The sequence below is a fragment of the Somniosus microcephalus genome, chromosome 15 (genome assembly GCF_052327205.1).
Source record: "Somniosus microcephalus isolate GS21.2 chromosome 15, FLI_Smic_1.0, whole genome shotgun sequence".
NCBI classification, from domain to species: domain Eukaryota; kingdom Metazoa; phylum Chordata; class Chondrichthyes; order Squaliformes; family Somniosidae; genus Somniosus; species Somniosus microcephalus.
Window position 1 is genome coordinate 11774354 of NC_141001.1, and position 23632 is coordinate 11797985.

Consider the following 23632-nt stretch of genomic DNA (forward strand, 5'->3'; position numbering starts at 1 on the left):
AGGGGAATCCAGCGGCGATCTCACGGCTGCAGGCAGCTCCTCCTTAAGAGAAGGAGGAGGCCTGCAGTACCCCAGCCTGCCGCACCGCATCGGGTGGTGCAGCGGCAGCTGGACGCCTGAAATAGACTTTCATCGCCCCAAGCGAGGCGGCCAAACCCTGCAATAGCGCCCGCCTCCGTCTTGGCCCGTCGCAACTGAATTTCAGGCGGGCGCTACGGGAATCCGGGCGAGCGCTAAATTTCGGGCGCTAAAGACCTGGCGGGGCCTTACTGAATTTCTAGGCCAAAGTCTCTTGTTAATTACTTTTAAATGCACTATAAATTGACAAAGTGTGTTGAAATGTGGGATTATAATATTTGCACTTGATGATATCAATGTATTAAAAATACTACCTGGTGCTTTTGGCTGTTTCCTCATGAAACAGGGGTAAAAATGACACTGTTCAAGATAGTTTGGCATTAACAAGTGTGCAGTGATAGATCCATTTTAAGTCATTTAAAATATTTCACATTGTTATTGATTTTTAAGGTTACTTACTGGTCAGTGTTTTGCTGGTTGTAGGAACAGTTGAAGTTGATGTCATAATCACTGAAGAAAAAAAAAGACACATCTCAAAATGCATAGATAAGATCAGTTTTTTTTACAAAAGGAGTATCATAAACTAATTTGAAAAAGGGGGTTTGTAAAATATTAATGTAGATTCTGATCATATACAATGGCATGAATTGTTTCAATAAAAATGTATATTGATAGCCTGCTGGGACTGTGCCCCAACTACTGGTGTGTATGGATCCTGCCCCATCCTTAATTCCCCACTTGGTAATGTCCTGATAACAACCAGGGTGCCAATATACATGCTGGCGGCAGAGGGCAATTAGAAGGTGATACAAATCCGCCTAGTCTCATACACTTCAGTTATCTGGTCCAAGAGCAACATTGACAGATACTTGAGAACATGCCATCTACCTGCCATCTTGATAGAGTATATCCACCTCTGTAATACCACCCATTTCCACTCCTGCCTCAGCTCATCTGCTGCTGAAACCCTCATCTGTTCGTTTATTATCTCCAAACTCAAGTATTCCAATGCTGTCCTGGCCGACATCTCATTTTCTACCCTCCGCAAACTTGAGCTCATCCAAGACTCTACTGCCTGTATTCTAACTTGCACCAAGCCCCATTCACCCATCACCCCTGACCTGGCCTACATTGGCTCCCAGACCGGCAATGCCTCAATTAAAACATTTTCATCCTTGTGTTCATTTCCCTCCATGGCTTCACTCCTCCCTATCTCTGTAACCTTCTGCAGCCCTACAACCCTCCAAGATCTCTGCGCTCCTCCAATTATAACCTCTTGCGCATCTCTGATTTTCATCACTCCACCAATGGCCGCCGTGCCTTCAGCTGCCTAGGCCCTAAGCTCTGGAATTTCTTCCCTAAATCTCTCTGCCTCTCTACCTCTATCTCCTTCTTTAAATCGCTCCTTAAAACCTATTTCTTTGATCAAACTTTTGGTCATCTATCCTAATATCTCTTTATGTGGCTCGGTGTCAAACTTTGTCTGATAATACTCCTGTGACGTGCCTTGGAATATTTTTACTACATTAAAGGCGCTATATAAATGCAATTAGTTGATGTTGTTGAGTCAGAAGCTCAGCTCAGGGTCAATTAAAAAACCAAAGTTGGGAACCATCTGGTTTAGATTGAGACAGTGGCCAGGGAGGAGGATGGTATCGGTAGCTAGGGAATGGAGTATATGGTGGGGGCTGAAGACAATGGCTTCAGTCGTCCCAATGTTGAATTGGAGAAAAGCACGGCTCGTTCAGGACTGTATATCGGAAAAACAGTCCAACAACACATATGCAGTGGAGGGGACGAGAAAGGTGATAGTGAGATAGAGCGGCATGTCATCAGTGTGCATGTAGAGCCTGCGTCATGTCTTCGGATGATGTCACAGAGGGGCTGCATGCAGATTAAAAATAGGAGAGGGCCAAGGATAGATCCTTGGGGAACTCCAGAGGTAACAGTATAGGTGTGGTCAGGGAAGGCATTGCAGGAGATTTTCTGGCTATAACTAGATAAATGAGTGGAACCAGGTGAGGGCAGTCCCACTGAGCTGGTCAATGGAGGAGAGGTGTTAGAGGAGGATGGTGTGCTTAACTGTGTGAAATGCTGCAGAGAGATTGAGAAGAATGAGGAAGTTTAGTGCACCATGGTCACAGTCACAGAGGATGTCATTTCTGACTTCGATTAGGGCTGTTTCAATGTTGTGGCGGGGGCAGAAACCTGATTGGAGAGATTCAAACATGGAGTTGTGGGAAAGGTGGGCATGGATTTGGGAGGTGACAACACGTTCAAGGACTTTGGATAGGAAAGGAAGGATGACAATGGAGCAGTAATTTGCAAGGACAGATGGATCAAGGATGGATTTTTTGAGGATGGTGTGATAACGGCAGATGTGAAAGGGAGGGGGACAGCACCTGAGGGAGGGAACCGTTTACAATAATATGGGGGCCAGGAAGGGAAGTTGGTCTTCAGCAGTTTAATGGAAATAGGGTCAAGAGAGCAGGAGGTGGGTCTCATGGACAAGTTGAGCTCGGGAAGGGCATGAGGTGAGATAGGAGAGAAACTAGAAAAAGATGCAAATTCAGGGTTAGGGCATGGGGGAATCTTGGGGGAAGTTTGGCTTGGTGAACAAGAGGAGGGAGGGATTTGGCAGAGGCAGCTGCATGGATGGTCCCAATCTTAGTTACAAAGAAGTCCCTGAGCTCCTCACACTTGTTATTGGAGGTGAGGGTAGAGGAGGCAAGATAGCGTGGTTTAAGGAGACAGTTGATAGTGGAAAAAGAAGCCAGTGGTTATCTTAGCATTCCAGGATTATCCGGGAGTAGTGAGCAGTTTTGGCAGAGAAGAGGCCTGAGTGCTTGGTGTGATCTAGCCAGATCTGGTGATGAATGGCTAAATCATTTGTGCACTTTATATGTTCAAACTTGCCAATTGATCGATCAATCAAACAAATCCAGGGTTTTGATCTGTAACATGGCCTGTTAGTGAATCAACCATTTATTTCAAGATGGCAGAGCATTCTAACCTTAAAGAGACATGCATCTACATTCTATTTCTATCTTCGTTGAGCAGTTCAATCAATAAAGAAAAAAAATTGATAGAAAAGTATTACCTGTACGAGCTGTGATTGAAGATGAAGAAACAGTCAGTGGTGTTGTGGTGGGGGTAGTACTTGTTTCACAAGGCACTATTATTCTAATAATTGTTCCATTGTCAGCACAATATGCTACTATACAGTCTCCCAAGCCATCTGTGATATTGTATATAACTTCATTTGGATGGTACACTGTGCCATTGTATATACAGACACAAGCTGTAAAGAAAAATCACAGGATGATGTGAGAATTGAGATACATAATTTTGTCCTAAAATATGTAAGTAATTTACTTTGTAGTAAACAAATTAAACTAATACTTGCCACTGCTGTCATTCATGCATTTAATGCCCTCAGTTGTGCACAAGCTGAAAAAAATGAATCTTCTGTTTTATAAGAGCTTAACATTGTGATGGTGAAGAGAAGAACGTGCATTTGTGACTTATATGGCATATTACCACATCCTTTGGAAGTCCCAAAGCATTTTGCAACTAATAAATTATTTTGAAGTGCAGTCGCTGTTGTTATGCACACAAATCCTGCAGCCAGTTTGCACACAACACGATTTCACAAACAGCAAATGAGATTAATACCCAGTTATTCCTTTTTCAGTTGGCTATGACATCAGGAGAACTCATAGATCAAATGATGCCGTGGGATATTTGACATTGAACTTCAGTACTACACTGAAGTGTTAGCCTAGATCATGGGTTGGAATGGGACTTGCACTCAAACTTCTGACTCAGAGATGAAAATGCTACTGACTGAGCCAAGATGAAACTTTATAATGAAATATCTGTGTCACATTGTACAATCTATTTCCTTATCTTATTGAAAACACAAATAAGAGAACAATATGTACCATTTCTCACAGTTGTTGGTGGTTTCAACAGTTGCATTAACTTCATAATGGTTCCCATTTTTATCATAGCAACCACACTCAGCAACACACTGCTTGGTATGTTCATCGAAGATGGGTGTATTCTCTGGGCATTTGGGGTAACACCCTAAGAGAGAAAATCAACACAAAAACAAGAAAAAAGTGTCTTTTTAGGCCATTGAACAAAAAAATGAAATTGGCACTGTTAAACTACAGTGAACTAAACTGTTTCAGACTAACGAAATGCAAGTTGTTATTTAAACTTGTTTATATTGGATTTGGGGCAAATCCAGTTGCACCCCAGTGCACCTGAAGTGATTTGTGTTATTCATGGCAGTTTCATTGGCCCAGAAATTCGGGTTGGGGGCTTCCCGCGGGTGCAAGCCCCCGACCTGCACTTACCTTGCGCGCCGGCCGTTGTGCTGTGGACCCACGTGGGATTCCGATCCTGGGCCTCCTCCAACTGCCGGCGTGCAGTGCTTGCGTATCCCAGGGGCACAGTTAGTTCGATGCGTCCCCGGGGATCACGTGGGCCATGGAGAGCCAATCAGAGCAGGGAATGCTTCATTCATAAGTTTGACAGGAAGACCTGTCAAACCTATAAATACTATAAGCCCCAAAACATCACTAAATCTTCAAATAAATTTTTAAAAAACATCACATTTTTAAAATAAACTATAAATTACATGAAATAACTATTTTAAACTATAATTTAAATTTTTGAAAAAATTAATTACATTTTCTAACGGGGCTAAAAATAAACTTACCTTTCTTTAAAGTATTTAAAAATAATAAACCTGTGGAAAAAATGTTTTAATTTTAATTAATTCACCACTTACCTTGTGAAAAGCAGGCCTTGCGCCTCCTTTTTAAAAGTGTAACTCCTGGAGACTTACCCACCCGGGAAAACCTGCAAAAAAAACGTAAGTTCGATGCGCATGCGCTGCCTCTCCTGCGCACGCGTTCCACCTCTGAACCCCTTCTTTCAGGGGAACGGAAGTGCCGGTTTCCCGCGCATGCACAGTGCATGCAGGAAACTGGCACTTCCATTGGGCTTACGGGTGAGTACCCCGTGCGTACTCACACACGGGGACCCGAATTTCTGGGCCATTGTCTGTGAAATGCAAGATTGCATGCATTACCTGCTAGCAACATACAGGGGCAGTCGCTGGATTTGTGCAAAGTCATTGAGATTGATTTTAATGCAACCCGCTGATGGGACATTAAAAACAAGCAGGTTACTAACCTGCTCAGAACTCGAGCTTTTCCCATTGGCTGGAATCTTTATCTTGGAGTCAGGTTGTGTGCATGTGGGTCACATAGCGGGTTAGAAACCCGAAGATGTGAACAGCGTGTTCTGCAGTGCGAGTTTTGCTTAATGGCCCCAATTAAAACAGTCATATATGTTTCCCGGCCCAATTAAATGGAGCGGGTCTGATGACATAATCGCTGACTTGTTTCCACCGTGGATATTTAAATCAACCTTGCACACATCTCATTCAAAGGTGATGCAGGAGTGTGTTAGTTGGGTTCCAGAGTTCTGAATAACATGATAAAACTGATAAAACTGTGGGTCATGGAGACCAGGCAGAGGGCCACTCCAAGATTCAATGATGCATCCCTCGAAGTTCTGGTGCAGGCAGTAAGAGCACACAAGGGGTCATCATCCCCGGTGATCGACGCAAATGACCACCCAAAGACACAAAAAGGGCCTGGCTGGAGATCGCAGAGGAGGTCAGCAGCAGGGATGTGATCAGGAGGATGTGGATCTAGTGCTGGAAAAGTTTCAATGATCTTATGAGGTCAGGAAAGGTGAGTGCAATGCCACACTCACCCTCAACCTGATGTGTCTATCACCACAACCTCATCACTCTGCCTTCCCAAGCCTACTCCTGCACATCACTCCTCACACCAACATACCTTGCAGGCCCACTCTCTCATAGTCACGTCACTCTCTCATAGTCACCCTTTACAGATGTAGCCCATCCATTCCTTGCACTCATTCCATCACTCTCACTCAAAGTTCTCTTTTTTCCCTCGTTACAGAAGAGAGCCCACAACAATAGGGAGTGGCAGAGAACCAGAGTTGGCCCTCCAGTCTTCAGTCAATTGCCTCCAGCAGAGGAGGAGGCCCTGCAGATCACTGGAGTTGGAGAGATGCTGGCGGTGGGAGACAGAGAGAGGGGTACATCTCAGCAACCCGGTGACAGAATTACATCTCATACAGCCACATGGCATACAACAGTCACTCATATGGGGATTGATGTCAGCAGCCAGTGAAATGTCATCATGAGCACAATGGTATCGTTACCCATTCTTATTGGCCCAGAAATTCGGGTCGGGGGCTTCCCGCGGGTGCAAGCCCCCGACCTGCACTTACCTTGCGCGACGGCAGTTGAGCTGTAGGGCCCCGTGGAATTCCGCTCTGGGGCCTGGCCCAGCTGCTGGCGCGCTGTGCTTGCGTGTCCCAGGGGCGTAGTTAGTGCGATGCGTCCCTTGGGATCACGTGAGCCATGGGCAGCCAATCAGAGGAGGGAAAAGCCCATTCATAAGATTGACAGGAAGACTTGTCTAAACTTATGAATACTACGGGCCTCAAAATAGCATTAAACCTTCAAATAATTTTTTTTTTAAATCACACTTTTTCAATAAACTACAAATTACATTAAATAACTATTTTAAACAATAATTCAAATTTTTGAAAAATTTTTTTTTTTTTTTTTAAACGGGGCTAAAAATAAACTTAACTTGCTTTAAAGTATTTAAAAATAATAAACCTGTGGAAAAAATGTTTTAATTTTAATTAATTGACCACTTACCTTGTAAAAAGCAGGCCTTACGCCTGCTTTTTAAATGTGTAAATCCTACAGGCTTACCCTCCTGGGAAAACCTGTAAAAAAAAACTCATTTCAAAGCGCACGCACAGCCTCTCCTGCGCACGCGTTCAACCTCTGAACCCCTTCGTTCAGAGGATCAGAAGTGCCGGTTTCCCGTGCACGCGCAGTGCATGCAGGAATCCCGCACTTCCATTCGGCCTATGGGTGAGTACCCCGTGCGTACTCACCCGTGGAGAGCCGAATTTCTGGGCCAATATAACATTTCAAATTAATCTCTTTACTCTCCCTCAGGTCCATCAAGTGTCCCCCATCCCCCCGCCCCGCTGTCCAGCCGGAGGAGGAAGACGGCTCCGCAGAGGAAGCTCCAGCCTCTGAGGGTGCACCGTCAGCAGAACCAAGCGCACCCAGCACCAGCACAGGTACGCACACCTCGGTGGGTGCTGCGCAAGAGTGTAGTGTTGTCACCTGGTGTCTCACAACACACAAGTGAGCAAGAGAAAATGGTGTTGACAGGGACAGCTGTGGAGACTCCTCGCCGGAGGGCGCAGAATGCTTCAAGTCCTGCTGAGCTGCATGCAGGCGCTGAGCCTCGGGGGTCATTGAGAAAGAAGGTGACCTTGGAGGGGTAGCAACAATTGCATGAGGCTCTGGCAGCTTTTGCAGCTGTGACGTCTGCATATGTGCAGAGAATGGAGGAGTCCATCTCCAACATGAGCACCATCGTGTCGCAGGTGATGGCGACGATGTGCTGTTTCATGGAAAGGATGGCCACCTGCATGGAGCAGCAAATGCGCCACTCACATGAGCACATGCTTGCTGTGGGCAACAGATGGCAGAGGCTCATAGACCTCCTCTCTAGGAGGGATATAAACATAGACTTGGGCGTTCATCACCCCACTGATGTGCAGCAAGGGTGCTCTCCAGCTCCTTGCTAGCACGGAAGTGCGGGCGGCCCATGAGAGGGATGATGGCGAGAGGGGACATGAAAGCGCTCCCACTTCTGCCCCATTTCCTCCCTCTCAGTCAGAGCCCCACGTGCTTCCTTGGATCCCGATGGTCGAGTCTGCCCCTGCACAGTCGCAGGAGGAGCAGTCTTTGGCAGGGCCCTCACAGGCTCCAAAACCCAGAGGACATCCGCCAAAAGTGTCACAGCACTCGCAGCAGCGAAGTGAGCAGCCTGCCTCTACCTCTGCTGAAGCCACAGGGGTTGCTCCTCGTAGAAGCACTCAGAAAAGAAAAAAGACACAATCCTAGATGCACAAGTGCATGCACATGTGTGTATGAACAAATGTTCGTGATAAGATTAAGTTATATTTATGACACAGATACATTTATTTCTTTGCACCACTTTCCTGCCTTGTCCATTTTTGCCGGCTACCTGGGAAGTGGCCTTGTCATTTGGAGTGAATGGGGAGACATTACTTAACCTTGAGCAATGGGGGTTTGGGTGAGAGGAATGGCTTGGTCATTGTAGAGCTGCTTTATGGTGTTGTTGGCGGGGGGGGGCAGGTAACATTCGCGCCACAGAAGTGCCAGGCAATGACTATCTCCAACAAGCGAGAGTCTAACCACCGCCCATTGACATTAAACAGCGTTACCATCGCTGAATCCCCCACTATCAACATCCTGGGGGTCACCATTGACCAGAGACTTAACTGGACCAGCCACATAAACACTGTGGCACCAAAAGTAGGTCAGAGGCTAGGTATTCTGCGGCGAGTGTCTCATCTCCTGACTCCCCAAAGCCTTTCCACCATCTACAAGGCATAAGTAAGGAGTGTGATGGAATACTCTCCACTTGCCTGGATGAGTGCAGCTCCAACAACACTCAAGAAGCTCGACACCATCCAGGACAAAGCAGCTCGCTTGATTGGCACCCCATCCAGCACCTTAAACATTCACACTCTCCACCACCGGCGTACCGTGGCTGCAGTGTGTACCATCTACAAGATGCACTGCAGCAACTCACCAAGGTTTCTTCGGCAGCACATCCCAAACCCGCGACCTCTACCACCTAGAAGGACAAGGGCAGCAGGCGCATGGGAACACCATCACCTGCAAGTTCCCCTCCAAGTCTCACACCATCCTGACTTAGAAGTATATCGCCGATCCTTCATCGTCGCTGAGTCAAAATCCTGGAACTCCCTCCCTAACAGCACTGTGGGAGTACCTTCACCACACGGACTGCAGCGGTTCAAGAAGGCGGCTCACCACCACCTTCTCAAGGGCAACTAGGGATAGGCAATAAATGCTGGCCTTGTCAGCGACGCCCACATCCCATAAACGAATAAAAAAAAATCAGGATTCATACATAACATTCATAGCTTCACCTCACCCTCACACACTTAGCACTTCTGCAAGCCTCACACCCACATTACACAGCTTGCACACACTGCCAGCTATTCAACCATGGCAGGCTCATCAGCCAAACAGATTGCACGACACTCACTGAAACACTTCCCTCTCTGTTGCAGATAAAGTTGGAGCACAACTTTAAGAAGTTTGCAGATGATACAAAAATTGGTCGTGTGGTTGATAATGAAGAAGAAAGCTGCAGACTGCAGGAAGATATCAATGGTCTGGACAGGTGGGCAGAACAGTGGCAAATGGAATTCAATCTGGAGAAGTGTGAGGTAATGCATTTGGTGAGGGCTAACAAGGCAAGGGAATACACATTAAATGGTCGGACACTGAGAAGTGCAGAAGATCAGAGGGACCTTGGAGTGCATGTTCACAGATCCCTGAAAGTAGCAGGACAGGTAGATAAGGTGGTTAAGAAGTCATATGGGATACTTGCCTTTATTAGCCGAGGCATAGAATATAAGAGCAGGGAGGTTATGCTTCAACTGTATAAAACACTAGTTAGGCCGCAGCTAGAGTACTGCGTGCAGTTCTGGTCACCACATTACAGGAAGAATGTGATTGCATTATAGGGGGTACAGAGGAGCTTTACGAGGATGTTGCCTGGGCTGGGGATCTTTAGCTATGAGGAAAGATTGGATAGGCTGGGGTGTTTTCTTTGGAACAGAGGAGGCTGAGGGGAGACCTAATTGAGGTATATAAAATTATGAGGGGCCTAGATAGAGTGGATAGGAAGGACCTGTTTCCCTTAGCAGAAGGGTCAATAACCAGGGGGTATAGATTTAAAGTAATTGACAGGTGGTTTAGAGTGGATTTGAGGAGAATTTTTCTCACCCAGAGGGTGGTGGGGGTCTGGAACTCACTGCCTGACAGGATGGTAGAGGCAGAGACACTCATCATGTTTAAAAAGTACTTGGATATGCACTTGAAGTGCCGTAATCTACAAGGCTGCGGACCAAGTGCTGGAAAGTGGGATTAGGGGGGATAGCTCTTTGTCGGCTGGCACGGACAAGATGGGCCGAATGGCCTCCTTCTGTGCTGTAAATTTCTATGATTCTATGAACTGAAGGTAGAAGGACCTAACCAGCGGGGAACAAACACGGCTGCATGTCCTTACTCCCATGGAGGAGATGGTGCTCGCCATCATTGGCGTGGCCATTGCTGAGCCCGTGGCTAGCAGCGGGGCTGAAACCATAGAAGATGACAGTATCCTCATACCTAATCTTCCTTCTCACATTTCACTGCCCCTTCATCCCACAATTTCTTCTGATTTACAAGCTGCAGATGGTGTAAACATGCACTTCTTGCTTTCACTGCCTGCCCTCATCACAACCATACCCTTGTGCCTTTCTCTTTTCAGATACCCAAGAAGTGCCAGGCGGTGGTGGAAGAGTAACAAGACACTGATGATGAACAGTCACTCGATTTCACACTCATAGCCACCAGCTCAGATACCGACACTGCGCGTAATTTAGAGGCTAGCATAAAGGCAGGATATGCATGTGGTGAGACACAGGGCATGAGTGCCCTACAGCCAGGGAAGGGAAATGCAGGTGCCAATTCTCCGGAGGGCGAGATCGCACACGAGTTCTGCTGCAGAGGACTCAGATGAGCTCTTCGATGGGGCAGGCTGCAGAGAAGGCTGATGGGCATGCACAATGAAATGCTTGGAGCATTGGGAAGACTGTCAGAAAGCCTGCATGTAATGTCAAGGAGCATGGAGCAGACCGGCACCAACTTGGCACAGGACTTTGGGCAGAGCTTGGAGCCCATCCTTCCCAGCTTGGAATTGATGGCACACTTGTGGACCCAACCATGATGCAGCGTCTGATGGCCGATGTCGCAGCTTCCATTGCAGCACAAACTGCAGCCACCCAACATCTGGGTGCTGCACTGGGAGCTCAGACTGCTGTCATGCAAGGTCAGCTTGCTGCCATGCAAGCTGGTATCATGGCTGCAGACACCAGTAATCAAAAGGGCTTGCAGGCTGTCACAGTAGTCCAGCACTCTCTCCTCCAACAGATTACTAGGATTGCTGAGGCGCCACCCCGGGGAAGTGTCAGTGGCTCCAAGGAGCACGAGCCTACTGTCCTCTCTCAGGATGACAGCATTCATGCTCCCACTCTTGCCATTCCGCCAGTGCCCTTGCTGTTGCCTTTCAGCCAACCAGCCCAGACTGCTGCCGCCCACAGCCGGGCCTGCTACGCCGAGAGCTGCTCAAAGTCCTCCTCCAAAGCCACCTGCAGTCTCTTCCACTGAAATTCAGCAGCCTTCCACCAGCCATGATGCAGCCACTGGGGGAGCACTTCAGAGCACTAGGACAGGCAAAGGCACACGGAAGACAGGCACTAAGGGAATACACAAGGGTGATTAGTTTACGCTTGTATGCAATATAGCATGGTTTTATTTATAAATGTGGCTTGGAATGTAAATTTTGTGTTGGCTTTTATTTTTGCATTGTGGCCAAGCGGATGCTGTGATGGTAAGTGACAGAGGGAAGATAAGGTGTGGGACTGTTGATGAATGGGGAACTGGGGTTGCGTTTACTGATATCACACTTGGATGAGTTCTTCACGGACAGTCCGGCCAGAAAGGGGCTAGGTTGCCTCCTTCCTGCATCTTCCTCCTCCTTCTCCTCCTCCTGCTCTTCAGCTGCTTGCCATATAGCTGGTGGCGAGGGCTGTGCCCTCATGATGGTGAGGTTGTGCAGCATGCAACAGACCACCATAAATCTTGACACCCACTCGGCCGAGTAATGCAGGGCTTCTCCAGATCAGAAGCAATGTTTCAGCACGCCAATTGTCTGTTCTATCACATTTTGTGTGGCAGCATGGCTTTCATTGTATACATGCTACCCACATGTGTGTGGGTTGTGCACTAGAGGCATGAGCTGTGTCGTCACAGATAGCCCTTGTCACCCAGTAGCCACCCCTTGATTTGCCGTGGTGGCTCAAATGAGATGGCACAGTGGACTACCGCAGAATGAAGGCATCATGACTGCTGCCAGGATAATGAGCATTGATCTGCATGATTTGCTGCCTATGGTTGCGCACCAGCTGGACGTTGAGGGAGTGGAATCCCTTTTGTTTCTAGTACATGTCAGAGTTGGCATGTGGTGCCCACAAAGCGATGTGCGTGCTGTCGATGGCACCCTGCACCATGAGGAAGCCTGCAATCCTAGCAAAGCCACGTGCTCACTCCACCTGCTGGTCTCTGGCAAGAGAGAATTAAATGTAGTCAGCTTCCTTTGAATAGAGAGCCTCAGTGACCTCCCTTACACAACAGTGGATGGCAAACTGCAGGATGTTGCAAGTATCTCCAGTTCCAGCCTGGAAGGATCTAGACGCATAAAAGTTCATTGCCATGGTCACTGTCACTGCCACTGGCAATGTGTCCTCGCCCTGCTCTGATGTTGGAGCTGTGGCTGCAACAGGTGGCAGATTTTAGTGAAGACATACTTATTGAAGCGCAGACATCTCCCACATTGTTTCTCGCTGAGGTTCAGGTCGGAGAATTGCTCCCTGAACACCCTGGGCTGAGAGCCCTTCTCCCCATCCTCCTCCTCCTCCCTCTTCTAGCAGCGTATGCTGCTCTGCGTGCCCTCTGTTCATTCTCCAAGTCATGCTGTATTTAAAGGGGAATTCATACAAGTGCATCCATGCCTGTCAGCAAGTGGTTTGTGCAGAAGCCTTGAAGTCAGGAAAAAGTCCTTCAGCACTTGCCACACCACTCCCTTCCAGCCACTGAGCCAATGTTGGATCCAACTTGCCACTTTCCCTTGGATCCCATGGGCTTTTACTTTTCTGATCAGTCTGCAATGTGGGAACTTGTCAAAAGCCTTGCTAAAATCCATGTAGACTACATCAAATGCGTTACTCTCATCGACCTTCTGTGTTACCTCCTCAATAATTTCAATCAAGTTAGTTAGACACAACCTTCCCTTAACAAATCCATGTTGACGGTCCTTGATTAATCGGTGCTTGTCAAAATGACGATTAATACAGTCTCAGAATTGTTTCCAATAATTTGCCAAACAACCGAGGTTAGGCTATCTGGCCTGTAATTACTCCCTTTTTAAACAATGGTACAACGTTAGCAGTTCTCCAATCCAAATGGCCTCCTTCTGTGCTGTAAATTTCTATGATTCTATGAATATATCCCTGTAATGTATGAAGATTTTTATTAAAAATCAAAAGGACATTTACCTTCCAACTGGAACGTGATATTGCAGAGACCATGCGGGTTTAGGCAAGACTTGAAGCAGGGGAATCCACAAGGGTAATAGTGCCATTCACATATTTCAGGAGCAGGGTTGTAGAAACTGCAGTACATGGCTGAAACAGCAGAAAATAGATAATCATTACTTACTACCTGATTTTAAAAGTTTACCAGATTCCTCATAATTTGACCTACGTATAAATCTATTCTTTGAATCACTGGTATCTTTTGTCTCTCCTTTAGTACCTCATTTCCATCCCTTTTAACCACCCAGGTAGCTCTTTTTATCATTGTTTTCTCTTGTCTCTCCTTCAGTGTTTTTTTTCTATCATCTTCATCCCTCAGTATCGTTTTTCTATCCCTTGTGTGCACTGGCCATCCCTCCGTATCTTTCTATTGTTTGTGTTCACTGGCCATCCCTCTGTATCTTTCTATTGTTGGTGTTCACTGGCCATCCCTCTGTATCTTTCTATTGTTGGTGTTCACTGGCCATCCATCTGTATCTTTCTATTTTTGGAGTTCACTGGCCACCCCACTGTATCTTTCTATTATTGGTGTTCACTGGCCATCCCCCTGTATCTTTCTATCCCTTGTGTTCACTGGCCATCCCTCTGTATCTTTCTGTTGTTGGTGTTCACTGGCCATCCCTCTGTATCTTTCTATTGTTGGTGTTCACTGGCCATCCCTCTGTTTCTTTCTATTGTTGGTGTTCACTGGCCATCCCACTGTATCTTTCTATTATTGGTGTTCACTGGCCATCCCACTGTATCTTTCTATTGTTGGTGTTCACTGGCCATCCCACTGTATCTTTCTATTGTTGGTGTTCACTGGCCATCCCACTGTATCTTTCTATTATTGTTCACTGGCCATCCCTCTGTATCTTTCTATCCCTTGTGTTCACTGGCCATCCCTCTGTATCTTTCTATTGTTGGTGTTCACTGGCCATCCCTCTGTTTCTTTCTATTGTTGGTGTTCACTGGCCATCCCACTGTATCTTTCTATTATTGGTGTTCACTGGCCATCCCACTGTATCTTTCTATTATTGGTGTTCACTGGCCATCCCTCTGTATCTTTCTATTGTTGGTGTTCACTGGCCATCCCACTGTATCTTTCTATTGTTGGTGTTCACTGGCCATCCCTCTATATCTTTCTATTGTTGGTGTTCGCTGGCCATCCCTCTGCATCTTTCTATTGTTGGTGTTCACTGGCCATCCCTCTGTTTCTTTCTATTATTGGTGTTCACTGGCCATCCCACTGTATCTTTCTATTGTTGGTGTTCACTGGCCATCCCACTGTATCTTTCTATTATTGGTGTTCACTGGCCATCCCACTGTATCTTTCTATTGTTGGTGTTCACTGGCCATCCCTCTGTATCTTTCTATTATTGGTGTTCACTGGCCATCCCTCTGTATCTTTCTATTATTGGTGTTCACTGGCCATCCCACTGTATCTTTCTATTATTGGTGTTCACTGGCCATCCTTCTGTATCTTTCTATTGTTCGTGTTCACTGGCCATCCCTCTGTATCTTTCTATTGTTGGTGTTCACTGGCCATCCCTCTATATCTTTCTATTGTTGGTGTTCACTGGCCATCCCTCTGTATCTTTCTATTATTGGTGTTCACTGGCCATCCCTCTATATCTTTCTATTATTGGTGTTCACTGGCCATCCCACTGTATCTTTCTATTGTTGGTGTTCACTGGCCATCCCTCTGTATCTTTCTATTATTGGTGTTCACTGGCCATCCCTCTGTATCTTTCTATTATTGGTGTTCACTGGCCATCTCACTGTATCTTTCTATTATTGGTGTTCACTGGCCATCCTTCTGTATCTTTCTATTGTTCGTGTTCACTGGCCATCCCTCTGTATCTTTCTATTGTTGGTGTTCACTGGCCATCCCTCTATATCTTTCTATTGTTGGTGTTCACCGGCCATCCCTCTGTATCTTTCTATTATTGGTGTTCACTGGCCATCCCTCTATATCTTTGTATTATTGGTGTTCACTGGCCATCCCACTGTATCTTTCTATTGTTGGTGTTCACTGGCCATCCCTCTGTATCTTTCTATTGTTGATGTTCACTGACCATCCTTCTGTATCTTTCTATTATTGGTGTTCACTGGCCATCCTTCTGTATCTTTCTATTGTTGATGTTCACTGACCATCCTTCTGTATCTTTCTATTATTGGTGTTCACTGGCCATCCCTCTGTATCTTTCTATTGTTGGTGTTCACTGGCCATCCCTCTATATCTTTCTATTGTTGGTGTTCACTGGCCATCCCTCTGTATCTTTCTATTATTGGTGTTCACTGGCCATCCCTCTATATCTTTCTATTATTGGTGTTCACTGGCCATCCCACTGTATCTTTCTATTGTTGGTGTTCACTGGCCATCCCTCTGTATCTTTCTATTATTGGTGTTCACTGGCCATCCCTCTGTATCTTTCTATTATTGGTGTTCACTGGCCATCCCACTGTATCTTTCTATTATTGGTGTTCACTGGCCATCCTTCTGTATCTTTCTATTGTTCGTGTTCACTGGCCATCCCTCTGTATCTTTCTATTGTTGGTTTTCACTGGCCATCCCTCTATATTTTTCTATTGTTGGTGTTCACTGGCCATCCCTCTGTATCTTTCTATTATTGGTGTTCACTGGCCATCCCTCTATATCTTTCTGTTATTGGTGTTCACTGGCCATCCCACTGTATCTTTCTATTGTTGGTGTTCACTGGCCATCCCTCTGTATCTTTCTATTGTTGATGTTCACTGACCATCCCTCCATATCTTTCTATTGTTGGTGTTCACTGGCCATCCCTCAATATCTTTCTATTGTTGGTGTTCACTGGCCATCCCACTGTATCTTTCTATTGTTGGTGTTCACTGGCCATCCCTCTGTATCTTTCTATTGTTGGTGTTCACTGGCCATCCCTCTATATCTTTCTATTGTTGGTGTTCACTGGCCATCCCTCTGCATCTTTCTATTATTGGTGTTCACTGGCCATCCCTCTGTATCTTTCTATTGTTGGTGTTCACTGGCCATCCCACTGTATCTTTCTATTGTTGGTGTTCACTGGCCATCCCTCTGTATCTTTCTATTGTTGGTGTTCACTGGCCATCCCTCTATATCTTTCTATTGTTGGTGTTCACTGGCCATCCCACTGTATCTTTCTATTGTTGGTGTTCACTGGCCATCCCTTTGTATCTTTCTATTATTGGTGTTCACTGGCCATCCCACTGTATCTTTCTATTATTGGTGTTCACTGGCCATCCCTCTGTATCTTTCTATTGTTGGTGTTCACTGGCCATCCCACTGTATCTTTCTATTATTGGTGTTCACTGGCCACCCCTCTGTATCTTTCTATTGTTTGTGTTCACTGGCCATCCCACTGTATCTTTCTATTGTTGGTGTTCACTGGCGTCCCTTTGTATCTTTCTATTGTTGGTGTTCACTGGCCAGCCCACTGTATCTTTCTATTATTGGTGTTCACTGGCCATCCCTCTGTATCTTTCTATTATTGGTGTTCACTGGCCATCCCTCTGTATCTTTCTATTATTGGTGTTCACTGGCCATCCCTCTGTATCTTTCTATTATTGGTGTTCACTGGCCATCCCTCTGTATCTTTCTATTATTGGTGTTCACTGGCCATCCCACTGTATCTTTCTATTATTGGTGTTCACCGGCCATCCCTCTGTCTCTTTCTATTGTTGGTGTTCACTGGCCATCCCTCTGTATCTTTCTATTATTGGTGTTCACTGGCCATCCCACTGTATCTTTCTATTGTCGGTGTTCACTGGCCATCCCTCTGTATCTTTCTATTGTTGGTGTTCACTGACCATCCCTCTATATCTTTCTATTGTTGGTGTTCACTGGCCATCCCTCTATATCTTTCTATTGTTGGTGTTCACTGGCCATCCCACTGTATCTTTCTATTGTTGGTGTTCACTGGCCATCCCTCTGTATCTTCCTATTGTTGGTGTTCACTGGCCATCCCACTGTATCTTTCTATTGTTGGTGTTCACTGGCCATCCCTCTGTATCTTTCTATTGTTGGTGTTCACTGGCCATCCCACTGTATCTTTCTATTGTTGGTGTTCACTGGCCATCCCTCTGCATCTTTCTATTATTGGTGTTCACTGTCCATCCCTCTTTATCTTTCTATTATTGGTGTTCACTGGCCATCCCACTGTATCTTTCTATTATTGGTGTTCACTGGCCATCCCTCTGTTTCTTTCTATTGTTGGTGTTCACTGGCCATCCCACTGTATCTTTCTATTATTGGTGTTCACTGGCCATCCCTCTGTATCTTCCTATTGTTTGTGTTCACTGGCCATCCCACTGTATCTTTCTATTGTTGGTGTTCACTGGCCATCCCTCTGTATCTTTCTATTGTTGGTGTTCACTGGCCATCCCACTGTATCTTTCTATTATTGGTGTTCACTGGCAATCCCACTGTATCTTTCTATTATTGCTGTTCATTGGCCATCCCTCTGTATCTTTCTATTATTGGTGTTCACTGGCCATCCCTCTGTATCTTTCTATTATTGGTGTTCACTGGCCATCCCTCTGTATCTTTCTATTATTGGTGTTCACTGGCCATCCCACTGTATCTTTCTATTATTGGTGTTCACTGGCCATCCCACTGTATCTTTCTATTGTTGGTGTTCACTGGCCATCCCTCTAAATCTTTCTATTGTTGGTGTTCACTGGTCATCCCACTGTATCTTTCTATTATTGGTGTTCACTGGCCATCCCTCTATATCTTTCTATTGTTGGTGTTCACTGGCCATCCCTCTGTATCTTTCTATTATTGGTGTTCACTGGCCATCCCTCTGTATCTTTCTATTGTTGGTGTTCACTGGCCATCCCTCTGTATCTTTCTATTATTGGTGTTCACTGGCCATCCCTCTGTATCATTTTATTATTGTTGTTCACTGGCCATCCCTCTGTATCATTTTATTATTGGTGTTCACTGGCCATCCCTCTGTATCATTTTATTATTGGTGTTCACTGGCCATCCCTCTGTATCATTTTATTATTGGTGTTCACTGGCCATCCCTCTGTATCTTTCTATTATTGGTGTTCACTGGCCATCCCTCTGTATCTTTCTATTGTTGGTCTTCACTGGCCATCCCTCTGTATGTTTCTATTATTAGTGTTCACTGGCCATCCCACTGTATCTTTCTATTGTTGGTGTTCACTGGCCATCCCTCTGTATCTTTCTATTATTAGTGTTCACTGGCCATCCCTCTGTATCTTTCTATTGCTGGTGTTCACTGGCCATCCCTCTGTATCATTTTATTATTGGTGTTCACTGGCCATCCCTCTGTATCATTTTATTATTGGTGTTCACTGGCCATCCCTTTGTATCTTTCTATTATTGGTGTTCACTGGCCATCCCACTGTATCTTTCTATTATTGGTGTTCACTGGCCATCCCTCTGTATCATTTTATTATTGGTGTTCACTGGCCATCCCTCTGTATCTTTCTATTATTAGTGTTCACTGGCCATTCCTCCATATCTTTCTATTGTTGGTGTTCACTGGCCATCCCACTGTATCTTTCTATTGTTGGTGTTCACTGGCCATCCCTCTGTATCATTTTATTATTGTTGTTCACTGGCCATCCCACTGTATCTTTCTATTATTGGTGTTCACTGGCCATCCCACTGTATCTTTCTATTGTTGGTGTTCACTGGCCATCCCTCTGTATCATTTTATTATTGGTGTTCACTGGCCATCCCTCTGTATCATTTTATTATTGTTGTTCACTGGCCATCCCTCTGTATCATTTTATTATTGGTGTTCACTGGCCATCCCTCTGTATCATTTTATTATTGGTGTTCACTGGCCACCCCTCTGTATCATTTTATTATTGGTGTTCACTGGCCATCCCACTGTATCTTTCTATTATTGGTATTCACTGGCCATCCCTCATCTTTTTACTCTTCATACAATGTCACTGTTAGGAAATGGAAATTTGTGGGCACCAAAACAGTCAGCACCAAGTATTTCCAGATTGGACCAGCAATATCTTGGGTTTGATGCTGACATTTAAGCTAGGACCATTAAGGCAGAGAGTGGAGGCTTTCAGACCACCGGCCTGTGCTGTAATCAAACAAAAGCTGTAAAAAGACTGGTATCAAGATTTGAAGACTTTGCATGTTAATGCTGCAATATACTTACGACAGATTTCAGGGGTCCTCCAGTCAATGCATACCCCGGTTTCATTGCAGGCGAAAGCATAGGCAGCTACAGCTGTGCAAAAACATTCACAGTCTCCACCACTGTCGCAAGAGCAGGAATCATGGACACAAGCATCATAGAATGGATTCGGGTCAACCTGTTGATGAAACAGATTAATAACTCTAGTAGGATTTAAAAAGAAACATAGCAAATGAAGACATTTAAAAAATAAGAAAATTGTACAACCATTCTGTGACAATTTGTAAAGATGTCACTTGTAATTATGGAGCACTGCTTCTGTGCCCAGCCACTTCGGTGTGGTTTCTCAGTACAAGGGTCATCATCAGGCACAGCATTCGGGCAATTAGCAGTCAGCTTCCAGCTATTTCCAAACTCAATTACTTCTGTAACAATAGACTGGCTTCTCGTCATGAAGTCATTGTTGGCATTTCCATCGAAATTACCACATAAGCCGCAAATATGACCCTGGAATCAGAGTAATAATCACCCATTTGTTGAAATAAGTTTACTTTGTTTTTTTTTAAAGTACATGTATATTTGCTAATACTTTAGAAATATTGGGTAGATGATGACTCAGATTTACTCATACCTGGTAAGAAGGGCTCAGCTTAATAAAAACAGCAGTCTTTTTGTCCCATATCAGAATCAACCCATTGTTAGCTTCCACTGTCAGATAAAGGCCAAGAGGACGGATAGTGAAAGGGATCTTTTTGTTCTCATTCCGCTGTATTACTTCATGTTTCCCTTCAGCTAGCTTCAGTTCAAAATTCTAGAGCAGGATATAATAGGAACTCAGTATCATAAACAAATGCAAACAGATTGAATCTGAAATGAATTAAGCGTCAGTGAGAAATTGTTGTACTCATACACAATACCTCAAAAAAAAGTTTGATTGATTTAGAACATGTTGTTCCAGTTGTTCCACAGGGGACATTTTCTGTGATTACACTGAAGGTGCCGTTGGTAAGGTTAACTCCACAGTAGTCCTGCAAATTCAGAGTGTGTGACAAATAAATAACGTAATTGCCTCAATAAATAAAATATATTATTAGTGTTATTGCACTAATAAAGCAGCTTGTTGCCTTAAAAGATCCTCATGGGCCAACACTAATGCCATAAATAGTGGCAGGTGAATTCATGTGTATAATGCCCAGTTAAGGCTTAATTCAAGGTATGATGCCCGATACGAGACTCCCAAAACAAGCGCTCTACTCGAAGCACTGGCACGGCAAGAGAGCCCCAGGCGGGCAGAGGAAATGCTTCAAGGACACCCTCAAAGCCTCCTTGAAAAAGTGCAACATCCCCACCGACACCTGGGAATCCCTGGCCCAAGACCGCACAAAGTGGAGGAGAAGCATCCGGGTAGGCGCCGAACACCTCGAGTCTCTTCACCAGAAGCAAGCGGAAGCCAAGCGCAAACAGCGCAAGGAGCGCCCATCAACCCAAGCACCCCACCCACCTGCCCCTTCAACCACCGTCTGCCCCACCTGTGACAGAGACTGTAGGTCCCACATTGGACTCATCAGTCACCTGAGAACTCATTTTTAATGTGGAAGCAAGTCATCCTCGGTTCCGAGGGACTGCCTAAGAAGAAGAAGAAGAAGATGATGCCCAGTGCCACTGCTTTCCAGATCTCAGCAACATTGGTGGGGAAAAATTTGAGCAAAGGCCAAGCATTTCCTCACAGTGGGAAGGAGAAAGAAAATCAGCTGGAGAGTTACCTCAGGATTTCCTAGGGTAGCCTGATTCATTACTGCATTACAGACACTTGGAAATAAAATTACTGGCCCCCAGCATCTTAGAACATAGTTGAGGGTTTTGTGCCATCCTAAAAAAAGATAGAAGAAGCCTTACCTGAGCAACAACATATTCACAGTTCCCTTCAAAGTTGTAGCGCTTGCCATCAAATGTGATGTAGTGACCACTCCCATATATTGTGCATGCTCCAAAGCAGGGAATATCTGTGCAGACCCAGCTGCCTTTCTGGCAAGCACTAAATAAAGCAAAATGGTTTGAGGGCAATATACAGGAAACATCAAAGTCTTTTTACCAGGTAATAAAGCACACATTGAAATATGATATCAAAAACCTGGTACATTCTTAACCTCAAGTGGCTTCCTGTCTCATAACTTTGAGCGGTTTCTTAAACTTTGGTGCCTTTTTTCCCCTCCAAGTAGTCTTGGGGCCAGAATTTGCTGGAGCGGGGTATCTCATGGCGTACCCGTTTAGTTAGACTTTTTCCCGCACACTTCAGCTCAAAATTGTTTTGCCCTGTAAGTTGCTGGAATTGCGAGCTGATAACGGTGTGGCGAGGGCACAGGGTATCTGGGACCTTGTGGACAACCTATTTAAGATTTGAGATTTAAAGATTGAGAAATAAACAGAGGAAGGACTGAGAAGGAGAGTGAATTAGTGTGGGTGAATTCAATGCCAAATCAGGTACAGAAAGAGAAATGTAAAGGAAAAGATTGGAATATGATAAAGAAAAAAAAGAGACAGAAAGGAAAAGTATGAAAAAATAGAATTTGACATTTTTTAAATCTCCAACAACAGTTCACTACCTGAAGGAATGAGATGCCACACTTTTAATTGTTCACTTTCTGGGCAATAGAGGTTGATTGGCAATCATTAACAATTATCACATTGTTAAAAGGGTACTTACACTTGTAATTACTAGACTTACATTTCTGTGACGAGTTTAATGGGCAATTAACGTGCAAATACAGCAACTTCATGAAAATCACAGGGAGGTTAAGGGCGTAGCTATCAGCTGAGCAAATCCTCCAACAGCTTGTGGTGATTCGCAATTCACGGGGAATCTCTACCTCGCCACAAGTTGCTGGCTGATTTGCACATTAATAACGGCGAGCATCGTTCGCACGCCGTTATTTTTTCAGCACATTCTGGCCCTCTTTATTTTTCAGAAGAAGTGAACTGCAGATAATATGTAAAGCATTATGATGTAATTTCAGTGAAATAAACATGGGTAAACATAGTACATAGGGTAGGAATGAAGGGATTGGAATAGGATATATACTGTTTTAAAATGTAATATTTATTGTTAACTCTATATATGCAAAGCATTCTGCACAATTTTGGTAGCTTTTGATGGCTCAGATTTCTAAAATATTCAGATACATATGGTTTAATATAATGATATATTTAACATTTAGGGATTTATGTTGCAGTTAGAAAATTACCAAGTGTTACAGTCAACTGTGATTCTGCTTCCAGGTGGGTAATGGAAATCATTGTGCATACAGGGGCACTTGTCCTCAATAACACAGCTTCCATTTTTATTGTCCAGCAGCCCCTCAGGACAAACACAGCCCGACACGCACTTCTCACTGTACTGTAGAAACCAAGAAACAGATAGATTTTAGGATTAAAATTAACAGCAGCGAAAGGATAATTCTTGCCTCAGATCATGATTGTATTTCAGCTTACAGTAGTCAGTCTCTGGGAGTTATTTTTAACTTTTGACAGTGACGTAGAGCAGGTGATATCAGATGGGCTGCCTGTTATACACCCCATGTAAAGGAAAATCGGGCGGCTTATGCTCGTTTTATGCCAGTGCTGTAAGTTAAAATTACCTCTCTTTTTCAAAACAATTTTTAGGACCTAAGTGCTTTCTTATTCTCGTAGTTTTCTCTTTGCTATGTTTCCATGGAAATACATCTTGGAGCCCATGAGGTGTGATATTTATTTAATGGTAATCAAACTGAGAAAGGCACAAGTCATGTCTTTGCTTATCAGTGCTTTAAGAACAATAGTTTAAGGAAGATGAAAAAAGTCTATCTTTTTTCTTTAATGAAATATTCTCACCTTCTTACATCCTTCAATCGCTTCTTGCTCCAGAATTGTATCTAATTCTCTCTTGAACCCAATTATACTGTCTGTTCCAATGTCCTCCCCATGGAACTTATTTCACAACTCTATTACTCTTTGTGTGAAAAAGTTCCCTTGACTTCCCTTCT

The 23632-nt window shown here is 44.7% G+C and overlaps 1 protein-coding gene across 1 annotated transcript; it reads right to left on the reverse strand.

Annotated features, from left to right (window-relative positions):
* Positions 1-3473: 3473 nt before the first annotated feature.
* LOC147106543 (mucin-2-like) lies at positions 3474-20108 on the reverse strand. Its single transcript, XM_086008474.1, has 5 exons — positions 19881-20108; positions 19635-19791; positions 13444-13572; positions 4023-4167; positions 3474-3528 (listed from the first exon to the last, which is right to left on the reverse strand). Exons 1-5 carry the CDS (start codon positions 20064-20066, stop codon positions 3474-3476), a joined length of 672 nt encoding a protein of 223 aa, XP_085864600.1. The 5' UTR covers positions 20067-20108.
* Between the last annotated feature and the right edge of the window lie 3524 nt (positions 20109-23632).

Coding starts and splice junctions, on each gene's coding strand:
- LOC147106543 (XM_086008474.1), bottom strand. CDS start 20,066: ATGACGAGAAGCCAGTCTATTGTTACAGAAGTAATTGAGTTTGGAAAT. Junction 13,573..19,634: donor GAGGACCCCTGAAATCTGTC/GTAAGTATATTG, acceptor CTGCTGTTTCAG/CCATGTACTGCAGTTTCTAC. Junction 3,529..4,022: donor ACCAACAACTGTGAGAAATG/GTACATATTGTT, acceptor CATTTTTTTCAG/CTTGTGCACAACTGAGGGCA.